This window comes from Haliotis rubra, unplaced genomic scaffold (assembly GCF_003918875.1).
Source record: "Haliotis rubra isolate DU_JTF1 unplaced genomic scaffold, ASM391887v1 Scf352, whole genome shotgun sequence".
Classification (NCBI taxonomy): Eukaryota; Metazoa; Mollusca; class Gastropoda; order Lepetellida; family Haliotidae; genus Haliotis; species Haliotis rubra.
In genome coordinates, this window is record NW_025767027.1 from 145,844 (window position 1) to 159,438 (window position 13,595).

General features: G+C 38.0%; 1 protein-coding gene across 1 annotated transcript in view; it reads left to right on the forward strand.

Moving 5' to 3' along the window:
• LOC124285105 (28S ribosomal protein S15, mitochondrial-like) overlaps positions 1 to 12,391 on the forward strand; it is a 68,949-nt gene extending 56,558 nt beyond the window's left edge. The window contains exons 5-7 of the mRNA XM_046721260.1: positions 8,371 to 8,455; positions 8,645 to 8,703; positions 11,207 to 12,391. Of these exons, the coding sequence (XP_046577216.1) occupies positions 8,371 to 8,455; positions 8,645 to 8,703; positions 11,207 to 11,620 (558 nt within the window). The 3' untranslated portion in view covers positions 11,621 to 12,391. The remainder of the gene's footprint in view (positions 1 to 8,370; positions 8,456 to 8,644; positions 8,704 to 11,206) is intronic.
• The last annotated feature ends 1,204 nt before the right edge of the window (positions 12,392 to 13,595 follow it).

Here is a 13,595-nt window from a genome sequence, read left to right on the forward strand (position 1 = left end):
ACACGTGGTCACTCGGGTAACCTCGGGAAGCTACGGTGAAGACCGACGATTATTCTAATATCAACGACGGCAAGATTTTATACAAGGTTCTTTCCTGGTACACCGGTGACATCACAGCTCGGGTATTCTACAGAATCAAAATGCCTTGTTCTGATTGGACCGCGATGGACAACAACCTACGCAGAGGTCGATCTTAGTTCACAGTTCAAGACTTAGGTTACAAGTAACAACTATATATCAGTGAACGAGCAAGCCTCCTTACAGTCCAGTTAACCTGAACCTTCATGATTGGGCTGCCTTCTTGAGGTTAGAGACCTCCCCTGTCAAGTTTAGGACGAGGGCACGGCAGTCAGGCGATTTTACATAAAGTTCAACGAGGACAGGCACACCTGGTTGTGCACCTACATCATCAAGGACTTCGCAGCGAATTTACCTAGACGACGGGATACAAGTGGATCCAAATCCACAGCGTCTCAGACTACAGCTGAATTTCATCATCAAGCTACTAACACAACTAGATGGTTAGTAAACCTACTTAAGCTTTCTGATTGGAGGATTAAAACGGAAGTTTCACGCTCCTACTTGGGGATCTGAATATAGTGCTCCAATACCTCACAAGTGAGGTTTATGAACACGCTTTGATGATATACTTGGACTCCATGATACGATGATTCTATCACGATGGCCAGTAAGAGCACTGTAAATATATCTCCACCGAACCAAACAGGAGGGAAAAATGCAACAGATTATTTCCTCTATCATCAAGTTACGCAGACTGAAGTCTCATGTACTACTATCTCCTTTTGGATCAGAACTGTCATACTACGTGCCTACAAGACTGCAGGACCCGACCCGACCCTCCATGAGCTTCTAATACTCATGATATTAGAGCGCTAACTTCTACAATTGATCTACACAAGTGTTATTTGAAATAATGGAGGGTTTATTTCTGGAGATCCGATATGGTGGTTGCCAACCATTATCTGAGAGATATCACCACCGAGGACGTCTCAGGTATCCACCAATTCGGTCCCATGGTCCTCGCAGACAACAGTTGACAGTTCCTCGAGAAGATAAGTCAATCTTACAGATTTCTACTTATCTTATAACAGTACTAAATAGCTACATGCTATATATAATTTGCTTAAGTTCTTTTTTATCATCACAGTACTATGGTTATTACATCATACAATATATAAGTTAACAACTCTACAGAGTTTGTTATTATATATTTACCTTAAGTTAATCATATCTTAAGCGTAGTTCTATGGTTACATTATAGATGCATTAGCTAACAAACTCTACAGAGTTTTTGGCTATTATATACGTAGCTTAAATTAATTATATCTTAAGCATAGTACTATACTCATATTGTAAAAATATATTAGCTAACAAACTCTACGGAGTTTTTGCTATTATATAGGTAGCTTAAGCTTATTCATATCTTAAGCTCAGTACTATGTTTATATCATATAAGTATATTAGCTAACAAACTCTAAAGAGTTTTTTGCTATTATATATTTGGCTTAAGTTTCATCATATCTTAAGCATTATGGTTACATTATAACATGTATTAGCTAACAAACTCTACGGAGTTTTTGCTATTATATATGTAGCTTAAGCTTATTCATATCTTAAACGCAGTACTATGTTTATATCATATAGGTATATTAGCTAACAAACTCTAAAGGGTTTTTTGCTATTATATATTTAGCTTAAATTTCATCATATCTTAAGCAGTATGGTTACATTATAAAATGTATTAGCTAACAAACTCTACGGAGTTTTGCTATTATATATATAGCTTAAGTTTAATCATATCTTAAGCTTAGTACTATGGTTACATTATAAATCTATTAGCTAATAAACTCTACAGAGTTTTGGGCTATTGTATATGTAGCTTAAGTTAATTATATCTTAAGCACAGTACTATACTCATATCGTAAAAATATATTAGCTAACAAACTCTACAGAGTTTTGCTATTATATATGTAGCTTAAGCTTATTCATATCTTAAGCTCAGCACTATGTTTATATCATATAAGTATATTAGCTAACAAACTCTAAAGAGTTTTGCTATATATATTTGGCTTAAGTTTCATCAGATCTTAAGCATTATGGTTACATTATAAAGTATATTAGCTATAAACTTTAAGGAGTTTTGCTATTATATAATTAGCTTAAGTTTAATCATATCTTAAGCTTAGTACTATGTTTATATCTTAAAGTATTTTAGCTAACAAACTCTAAGGAGTTAATACTAGCATATTAACAAGCTTAAGTCTATTAGTCTTAAGCATTGTATTAATGTTATATATACTGTATCATAATAAGTAAATTGTAATAACCTTTATATGGCAGCTGATAAGTTAGCAGCAGGAATTCATCAGTTCAGAGCCTTTATGAAGTTCCCATAGGGTTATTACAATCATCACAGTTCAAATCACTAATTATTAAAATCCAAAGTATTATATAGTCCCACCTCCTTTTCCGTAGGATTCTACAAGCAAAAGAGCATGAGTCAGGATAAGGAAAAATATGTAATTTTAGAGTAAAATTGATATTTTATACTTATCCTGACTCATGAGGTAAGGCCTCCCATCCTCCCCACATAACGCTTTGGATTTCCCTGTAAATTCAAATGTTGGGCTCAGTATATGAGGAGAGAGTGAGGCACATGGGTGGAGGTGGCGCCCTCGTTCCCGCGCTTGTGGAAGGGAGGTAACTCGTGGTGAGTACTAATTAGTGATTTTACATTGAAGGGAGCTTCAATTAGGGAGATACAAGTGTTCCACTATGTTCGCAAGAAGAAGAAGACAAGCAAAAGAGCATGAGTCAGGATAAGTATAAAATATCAATTTTACTCTAAAAATTACATATTTTCAATATTTATGTCACCAGATGATTTATATAAATTTCATAATACGTTTTCTGTTCAGTAAGTATTTCACTACCATCTAAGATTTCATCTCCATTGTCTCTAATAAGCGCATTGATCAGTTCAGTCTAAGTGTCGATTCTCACGGTGGCCAAAATACTTGGTGGGCTTTTCCCTTTCATCATACCATTGGGTGCTAGTCCTAAAATCTTTTTCTTTGACCTGGGTTTCTTTAATACTTTCCAATTTGAGTTTATCAGTTGACAGAGAGGTTAAAAACTGTTCATCAATTGCCTGAAAATTACTACCAGTACGTATGTCCTCCTCCTTTTCCTTAATTCTGGTTTCAAGCTCTAGGGTATCTGTGTTTTACTTCTTTTTATGGTAAGTACCATAAGATCACTAATGCTTAACTCTAAATCTTTGTCATCAATGCCTTTCAAATCCTCTAAATTAAGTTTGCTCTTCTTGTTTTGTTGCATATTCTTGTTTATTTTCAAGAAGCATTTTTGTAACTATATCAGTATATTAACTAATTCTCAGCAGTGATGTATTGAATTTCCAGAGCCTTTTCCTCGAGTCTTACATAAAGAGTTCGAAAGAGTTAGTGTGATAGCTGAATGATCAGATTTGTATCCTGGGAGGATATCAGAGGACATAGTAAGATTTGCAATATCTCTAGAAACTAGGAAATAATCAAGTCTTGATTGTTGTCGAGGGTATAGCTATGACTTAGTTAAGATTTTATTTCCATTTCTGTCTTAGTAGTACCCACAGTATAAAGGCAGCCATAATCCAGAGTGTTAGTGAGTGTTGGTGCTTTGAACTCTATCCTGGCTTGAATAGGCGACCAATATAGAGTTTTTCAGACAATAAACTATTACAGTAGTCTAGCCTAGAAAATAGGAGTGAGCGGACCAGCATCCTTGGTTATCAGGTGTCTGATGGTGCTGATATTTTTTACATGGAAATGGCATATTCTGCAAAGATTACAGCAGAATAAGATCTTCTTGAGGAAACTTCTTGGTTTCCTCATATTTCCAATGCAATCAGAGACCATCCCAAAACCAGACATAGCATACACTTAGGCAAGATTCCAACCATTTTTCGGATGGTCATTGCTCCCAGAAGGATCTTATACCATGGCATGGCTGTGGTAACTTACATTCAGAAGCGAGGAGGAACCATATCCAATTCATTGTTTTTATTACTCAGTCAATTTCCAGATAGATGCAAGACATATTCCTAGAAGACCGCCTCCGTGGTGTAGTGGTTAGAGCGTCCGCCCGGAGAGCGGAAGGTCGCGGGTTCAATCCCCGACCGCGTCATACCAAAAGACGTTAAAAAATGGTACTTGTTGGTCCCTGCCTGGCACTCGGCATTAATGGGTACAACAAGGACTGGTCGGCTCGGAGTCAGTATAATGTGTCTGAGTAGGGTATTCATGCTTCACTGCGGCATGGTATCTCAGTGAGCTAGCACTATAAAACCAGCTTAAGCCTGGGCTAGTACAAGCAGCCGCACATACACATACACGCGCATGCACGTCGTCATATGAGCGAAATATTCTCAAGTACGACGTTAAACCCAATTTCACTTCACTTCCTAGAAGACTGAAGATCCCAGCAGACAGCCTTTCTAGTTGGGAGAAGTCTTCCGCAGCAATCTTAGTTTCCAAGCACTTACCTTGAACAAATTATCTCATAGAAATTGAAACAAGCAAGTTTCTGTAAATCAGTGTATCCAGCAACAGTTAAATCATTTAAACCACCACTGTTCCTCCTTTTAAATCAAGACCACCTCCATGGTGTAGTGGTTAGAGCGGAAGGTGACGGGTTCGATCCCCGACCGTGTCATACCAAAAGAGGTTAAAATATGGTACTTGTTGGTCCCTGCCTGGCACTCGGCATTAATGGGTACAACAAGGACTGGTCGGCTCGGAGTCAGTATAATGTGTCTGAGTGGGGTATTCATGCTTCACTGCGGCATGGTATCTCAGTGAGCTAGCACTATAAAACCAGCTTAAGTCTGGGCTAGTACAAGCAGCCGCACATACACATGCATGCACGTCGTCATATGAGCGAAATATTCTCAAGTACGACGTTAAACCCAAATTCACCTCACCTCACTTCACCTTTTCAAACGATCAATCGAATACGGTCATTTAGTGGAGATGAAGACATGACCTCGGAGATTCCCATGGTCTTGTTACTAGTTCTACATCAAGATAAAAAGCCTTGGTACAATAGAAGGGTACTGATCGGCCTAATATTCTGTACATGTTCAAGATGGGATGTCAATTTCCCATCATACTACTATCAATAAACTTACGACAGCCACAGTTAAGGAACTTTGGCAACAAGTATTACATTCTTCAATACAGTTTCAGTTGAATGACTTGCATCTAGTTGTCACTAGGGCTTGCACAAAACATTTACAAACTTCTATTTATGCGATGTTCAGGTAGAGTTGGAAGGGATCCACACCCCAGGCCCCATAATGGCTGCTCCATTGATCATAAGAAAATAGTTTTGGAATATAGAATTTGGTGGAGGTCCTGAATCTGCAGCCTCAAAGGAAGATACACCTTTGATTTTCTTACCCTTAGTACAGATTATTTAGAAACAGATTAACGTAAATGATTAAGGTAGTTCAGACCGAAAGTAAAGTCTGAATCAAGCAATATCATTGACTGAAGTGAAATCATATTCAGAACCAAAGTAAGTGTTGTCACAATCAACACAAGAATGGCACAAAGGACCATTTGGATGGGAAAAGATAACCGGGAAGTGATGTCAGAACTGGAAGATAACATCATTAATGGCACCATGAACAATATGTTGTATCATAACTTAAAGTATTATAGACTGGAAATGATGTCACAGAAACCAGAAAGAGAAACATCATTGTAGGTCATCTACAGTATTACATCTACAATATTACCCATTTCTGGTGTCCCCTGCTGTGATGTTGCTGGAATATTGCTAAAAGCGGCGTAAAAAACAAAATTAGTCAGTCAGTCAGTCTACAGTATTACATCTACAGTATTCTACTAAAGATACCACATACATAACACTATTGTCATCTACTCTGGGAGCACACCTGAGCCAAAACTGACTCTATCCCACTATAGTGTTCTGTAGAGGTGGCTATTGCTGAGAATTTTCATATTGCAATATATTGCAATGCAAAATATATTGCAGTATGTTGCAAGAATTTTTTTTAAAGGTCACATGCAACCAAAAAATCAAACATAATTAAAACACAATTATCACTTATTCATGACATATAATATACATTGCTGGTTATGAAAAAACATATAAACAAAATTATAAGTGTACAATCGCAAATCATAAGTGCAATATTGTGTACTTGGGTTTACTTACCAAGAAACGAAGCAGCCGGGATACCGAACCCAGTCAGAGCGGGTGGGTGTGCACTCAAGTGTAACGGCTGGTTCATTTGCAGACGCCCTCACGGCTCATTGTGTGTGTGTATATATAGTGATGTTGGGTTTTGTAAATACATGCTCATTTTTTGTGTATAACATTTTGCAATCAACAGACATCATAACATGTCATGTGCTCAAGTATCACACCTGCCTGTCTGTGTAATTACATAATGTGACAGAGACCGAACTCGGGCCATAAATCAATGCGTTTTGTTTATGGTGTATAGCCTGATTGGTGTTAAGTTCAAATTGCATGTGGTCAGTGATCGAAATTGTGTATTGAATATTGTCATTAGCAGATAGGCAGGCAGACACACAGGTGTCAATAAAACAAGACATTGAGTTTTGTCTGTGACAACGACATATCCATATCACAGTTAAAAATTCTGTCAACGCTAAATAATGACATTGCTTATAAGTATCGAACTGAGAAAGTGACTCGGTAAGAAGAACGTGTGGTGAAATAGACAAATGAAATTATATAAACAGTTTATTTACTGTCATAACATATAAAAAGCTCGCGCCTGTGAGATATCAACAAAACATTAGGAAAATAGCTCACACCAAAGCCCTCACCGAGTATTCACCGGACAGCCCGCTTCCAAGTTGTGCGAACCTATTTCACTGCACACATGCTATGAGCGCAGCCCAGCTGTTGAAACCAATTTTCCCCTGAAAAGTCGGGGGAAAATTAGTGAATCGTTTGAACTCCGATTTCGCACGGTTTTTTTCATCGCGTTATTTTTCAACTTTATAAGTTGAATTTGCATTTGTGATGATTTGTTTCGGTAAGTCCATACCAAAAGGTATCAGAATCTGCAAAGTTGTGTTTTACGTTGCATGTGACCTTTAAGCAGAAGCTACTTATAATAGAGGTAATGCTTGATATATAAAGCAAAAAGACAAAAAAAATCACTATGCTTGATTAAGCTATAATAAAATCTTTGAATGATGACAAAATCAATAATATTTGGCACAAATGCAACAAGGAAAAGAACAATTTATTATCAACACAGTGGTTACTAGTTTGATCAAGTTTCTCCATTTTCAAAAAAAAGTCCTGAGATTTTAGACAGCAACTTGACCTGGTCAGGACATATCAGAGATCACTGGTCATTAATGAGTAAATATTTAAAACATTCAGATCCAAAACACTGCGAAACACTTGAACAAAAATTAAGAACACAACTTCAAACCAAACTTAACTTGACTTCTGGTGTGAAAAACGGAAATATCTGAAGATTTCCGAGTGTTATGAAGTTTCATGAAATGCATGTCGAAATACCTGTTTTCGATCAGCGTATCGCAATACGTATCGATTTCATGTCTAAACCGGTTATTTTGTGCAGCCCTAGTTACCTGGTAAGGATGTATTAAAAAGAAGTAGGGAATTTTTGTGAATTATAAGCACAGTAGTTATCATTGTTAAAAGGTTTAAGGATACTACCTACATTGATTACATCATAATTACTCACACCCTATTCCCCATTCTTGTGGAAACATTTGGAAGAAGTCGTTTTTTTCCTACCATGACAAGATGAAGAGCTACATGCTCATTGGTGGTACTGTTATCTTGACAACTGTAGCTGTCAGTGTTGAGAATTATTAAGATTAGTTTTGTGTAACTGTAGTCAAAATAGATGATTGAATATATGTTACCTGATAATGTAATAGCGTTTGAATTTCTAACAATGAAGTCTATTGGTAAGCCAGAATTTTAACCTTTACTATAAGTGTAAAATTCCTGGTGGGTTTTCAAATTTGCAAATAACTGCAACAATACCTCAGTTCTTTTGCAAGTATTTATGACCAGAGATTGTGCAAGGTGAATTGAATGTACTTCTATGGCTCATGTTTTCCTGTCTGCCAGTGAAGATCAAATTCATTGCAACATGCTGTTGTGTGCAAATTTGACAAAGACCAAATTTCAGTTATTTGGGACATGCATTACATACTTTATTGGAAGACTGCATTATTCAGAAGTGTACAATCCAATCATTGAACATTGGACATCTGTCTTGAGATTATTCTATATTTACAGAGGGAGAGGAAAACTCATTATGTTGAGGACATACAGGACAGGATAGAGGACCTGTTTGGGGTTGGTGCAGACCTCGAACTTAGGAGTGAGTCAGCTCTTTCCTCCTTATATATACCACCCTCTGATCTCTGAGGTAACAAGTACATTTATCCTGCAAATATTTTCCCCACTTCAAGCCAAACCTGCCAGACTATTCATTTAGTCTTTTGTTTTACTCTGCATGGAATATCAGCTATCTGTCATAGTTTTCACAAAGTTTGACTTCTAATTTCAGTTGCCAAACTGACAGTGGACATTCGAACAGTCATCCCACACTGTGTCAAGTTCAGGCAGGTAACTGACATTAGCAAGGAGGAAGTTTTGCATCCTGACCACTAGCGTGTGGATTTACCACCATACTTAACTCTCACACAAAAAAATGAGGGGTATATTTTCCACAAATGTTGTTCGTGAGATTGGATGATTGATTAAACTTAATGAGTTTAACTTCTGATAAAGGTCAATGTAAGCTTGAATTGTTGCTTTGGATTCCTGACAAAACAAAACCTTATTCTGTGATTAAGGTCATGACAAATGTCAAGGTAATTTGCCATGTGAAAGACTTGTGGACAGTTTGATTCTGAGAGTATTTACAGAATGTCCAGTAACATTACGTTTGAGAAAACACTTAGTCTTTCAATGTGTAATTATCTGGAATTCGTGACTGAGATTTGAAGGCATGTTTATTGGACCAGAGGGGAGCCGTGAGTATGGGATGTTTCCTGGTTTAAAATTATACTACATCAGATGTGTACTTCTCTAAGTAAAGCAACTGGCTCTCAGCCAATGACTTTTGAAAAAAATAGTGCAGGTGGGTAGCCTTTCTGTTTTTCACCCTAGGTAAGTTCCACCTGGCATATGGGTACAATGTGTGAAGCCCATGCCGTGATATTGCTGGAATATTGCTAAAAGCGGCGTAAAACCATACTCACCCACTCCACTTTACAAGCACTGTAAATTGTAAATGTATTCCTTGGTAACCTTGATCAGTAACAGGTACCATCAACCACTTTACTAACTTTGTGTCCTTTGATAGCAAATGCACATGTCATGGTCACTTGCCGTTTTCTTTTCTAATGTCCTGTAAATAGGGCTTAATTATCTTGGCACAATTTAACAGTCTCAACATAAAACATTGATTGTAAAACTGGTGATCATGAAAATTTCTGAAAATACATTCTCCTTTGGAATAGTCGTGGACTACAGTTTGACTACTGTGTGACAAGGTGATGTAAGTGCTTAAAACCAGAAAAAGTATGTCAGATTATCGTTTTGGTTATGTTTTTACCCAGTCTGACCATGAACATTGTATGTTCATTGTATGTCTGGGGCCCCTGGTGTAGTCAGTTGGTTACAGCATTTGCTCGTGAGGGTGAACTGTGTAAACAGCTGTTTGATATGTCTGGCTGTTTTCTGAGACAAATATACATGTATTTTTAATCTCTACGTATGGACCACTGTCTGGCATTCAGTAAAACATATGATAGCATTTCAGATTATCATGTTTTATCGCAAACTGCATATTGTCATAGACTTAATTGCGATGTTTTGACAAGCTCACAACTCCTACTGCCATGATTATAACATGCACGGTTAAGTAGTTTGCGTGCAAAAGGAACTGTACTTGTTTTTTTATAGTTTTGAAGCATTTCACTACCCCTACCATGTGTTCGAGATGCTTAATATGTACTGATTTCCTTTATAAATGGAAATAGAAACTAAGCTTATTGTGAATGACTGAGGGAAGTAATGCCATTTAGGGAATTAGAGTGGACATTCCTTTGCACCCATTTATTCACAAGAGCAAAGGTACTTTAATTCGATATTAGGTTATTGCATGCAAATATTTCACAAAACTTCAGGTAATTGTTTTGAACTGGAAATATATGGTGGTAAACACAGGGATTCAAGATGTCCAGAAGTGGATAAAATCCTGTGAAGACATAAACAATCTTGATTTCATGTTGTGAGCTTTATCATTTATAAGGAAAACGTGGGCGGTGGGGTAGCCTAGTGGTTAAAGTGTTTGCTCGTTACGTGGAAGACCCGGGTTTCGATTCCCCATGTGGGTGCAATGTGTGAAGCCCATTTCTGGTGTTCACTGCCGTGATATTGCTGGAATATTGCTAAAAGCGGTGTAAACTCACTCACTATAAGGAAAATGTAAAGTCTACTATAGTCCGTTTGGCTCAAAAGCGGACCGATGAATTGCAATCTAACTCGAAAACTAATAAACATAACATACTCAATGAAACGCTGATCATAATCAAAACATCATACCAACTCTGTGAGGTTTTTGCAGAATTTTTGTCCTTGAACCTAAAAAAGTTGTTTAACAATCTATCATTAAAATATTGACACAGTTCACTGTTTGTTATGAGGGAGGAGTGCAGAGAAAGGGACAGCCAGGTGTTTGAGAACGGATGGAGACGGCACAGCACAGGTTAATGAATAAATAACTTTGTCTGTGAACTCGAACACCTGGCTGTCCCTTTCTCTGCACTCCTCCCTCGTAACAAACAGTGAACTGTGTCAATACTTTAATGATAGTTTGTTAAACAACTTTTTTATTTTTAGGACAAAAATTATGCAAAAACCTCACAGAGTGGGTATGATGTTTTGATTATGATCAGCGTTTCATTGAGTATGTTATGTTTATTAGTTTTCGAGTTAGATTGCAATTCATCGGTCCGCTTTTGAGCCAAACAGACTATAGTATTTTGATTAGGGAATAACAGGAGAAATGGTGTACTATTTCCATATGCGTTTGAGTTTAATGATGCTGAAATGTTGTCAGGACAAGAAGAATAAGGCTCAGCTGGTGGAGAAGATACAGATGAGGAAGAAACTGCTGAAGTATCTGCGCAAGGAGGACTACCAGCGATTCCTCTGGCTCTTGAGGGAACTGAGGATTCGCTATGTCCCCATCCAGGAATACCATGGCCATGCAAGCAAAAAGTTCCTTAAGAGAAGTGGCACCGTGAAGGCAGCATTTAACGTGAGAAAACAGAAACTGATTGAACTTCGAGAACAACTTGATGCTGAACGGGTGGACTATGAGGTGTACAAACAAAAAGCTTTAGCTGACATCCAGATTGATATTGAGAAACTCTGCCTTGATAGAAATCTTTTGTGGAAGCAGCAGGTGCGTGAATCAATGACCAAGGCAGAGGTCAAATTACTTAAAAAGGTACAGGTGGGAAGGACCTAAGAGGATTTATTGATACATAACTAAAACTGAAACATGTAACAAATTTCCTCCATAGTTAAAGGCTGAAGTCAGGGTGGGTCATATGACCAATCAACAGCCTACACATACATATCTATAACAATACAGCGATCAGTCAGTAGGGCTGCAACGATTCACCCACACCTCGATTTGATTTGATTTTCGAAATTGGACCCTCGATTCGATCATTTTTTATTCGATTCAACTCTCAGAGTCAACTTTTTTAGCATGAAATCCATCGTCAACTTGGCTATGTCTACTAACAACAAATTAGCCCGGCGTCAACCAATCACATTTCGTCTCATTTCAGCGCTCGAAACAGCTCGAGTTGGAGTCAAAATTACGTTCTGGCTGTGTGGAAATAATTTAAGTAGGTATTCAAATATTGAAATAGTGATAATGGTTATCGAAAATATCGAAACTAAGGTGTCAGATTCGATTTTCGATGAATCGAAACGAATCGTTGCAGCCCCATCAGCAGGTCAGTCAAAACTGGCGCATGGGGGTTGTTGATTTGTCACTGGTGCACAAAACAAAATAAATATAAACGACAATGTAGTGGTGCATGTTTCTTAAAAAACAAAACAGATAATTTGAACCCCGATGTAGTGGTGCATGTTTTTTAAAACTGACATCTGATCACAAAACAGATAAATTCTTATGAATACATCCCTTTTAACATTTGATTGCCTTTTTCTTGAAACTTGTTTCTGAATCCACAGGTTTAGCTTGAATAAAATACTTAAAGTCCAAGGATTTGTGTCCTTTTTAATTATGATCCACCAAATGCTGGCCATTGAAGTTATCTTCCCTAGCAGAGAGGGGGAATCCTCATCAATTTTGTGAACATGTTCTGAAAAAAAACCGGTAGATAAAAAAAATGGATAAATTCATGCTGGCTTCCCAATGGGCACTAAAAATTGTACAGATTGTGTCAAATTAATGTCCCCTCAAGATCCTCACAGAATGTGTGGACATACCATGTTTGTTTGTCTCCAGATTGAGGCCAGTAAACCACTTTGGTGTTTGGAAAATATGCTTTAGTCCTTGAAAAAATGGCAAGAGAAGAAAATGCAAAAAAAACCTCCCCACAGCACCAAAGTGATGAAAGTTCCTCTAGAGCCTGGAGAAACCTCTGATGTTCAGTGTGACTCATAGGGAGCCTGGCATCCTCCCCGTTTCATCTGTTATGGATACACCATGTCACACAACCCCAGACGCCTAATTATGTCACAGAAGTCTTATCAGTGGCCGTGAAACCATTTAGCAATCTCATCCAATTGTCTCAATTCTGACTTTTCAAGAAAAGTGCCATGGCGGTAAAGAAAGGCCAGGATAAAGAGATGGCAAAGAAGCAGCCCCCATACTCCTGCCATCATGATGGATGATTTGGAAATATCAGCTGGGAAGCATGCTGTTCAGATCATATCACACCCCAACCTGTGACTCCAGAGCCGAGGTGCTTCACTGTGGAAACTAACAGCGGCCCTGAAACCTTTGGACCACAGGGATTTGAATCACTGTTTGGACAATGATGTAAAAAAAACAAAATTTGTAAACTTATCCTATCTCACTGTATGCACCTCTCTCTTCTTCTATGACCATGTGTGGAAACGTGCTGTAGGCTAAGTTGAATCAAATCTTGCTGGCCTCTGACCCGCCCTGACCTCTGCCCCCACTCCGACATCAACACCTGTCAATCATCTCTGTAAGCGTGCTGCTCGCTCAGATGATCATGTGACTACCTGTGCCTGTCATTCTCTTTCTTGTCGCGGCGTCTGGTGGACGTGTGCTTGGCTATGGAAAGTTTGTATGTGATTCTCTACAACTATGGGAAAGTCTAATCGCAGTATTTCTAAGAAACGACAGCATTGTGACCAATGCAACAGTAATTTTTCAGCGGCGGACCCACATGTCTTGTGTGTAGACTGTTTAGGCAAATGTGAATGGTCCCATC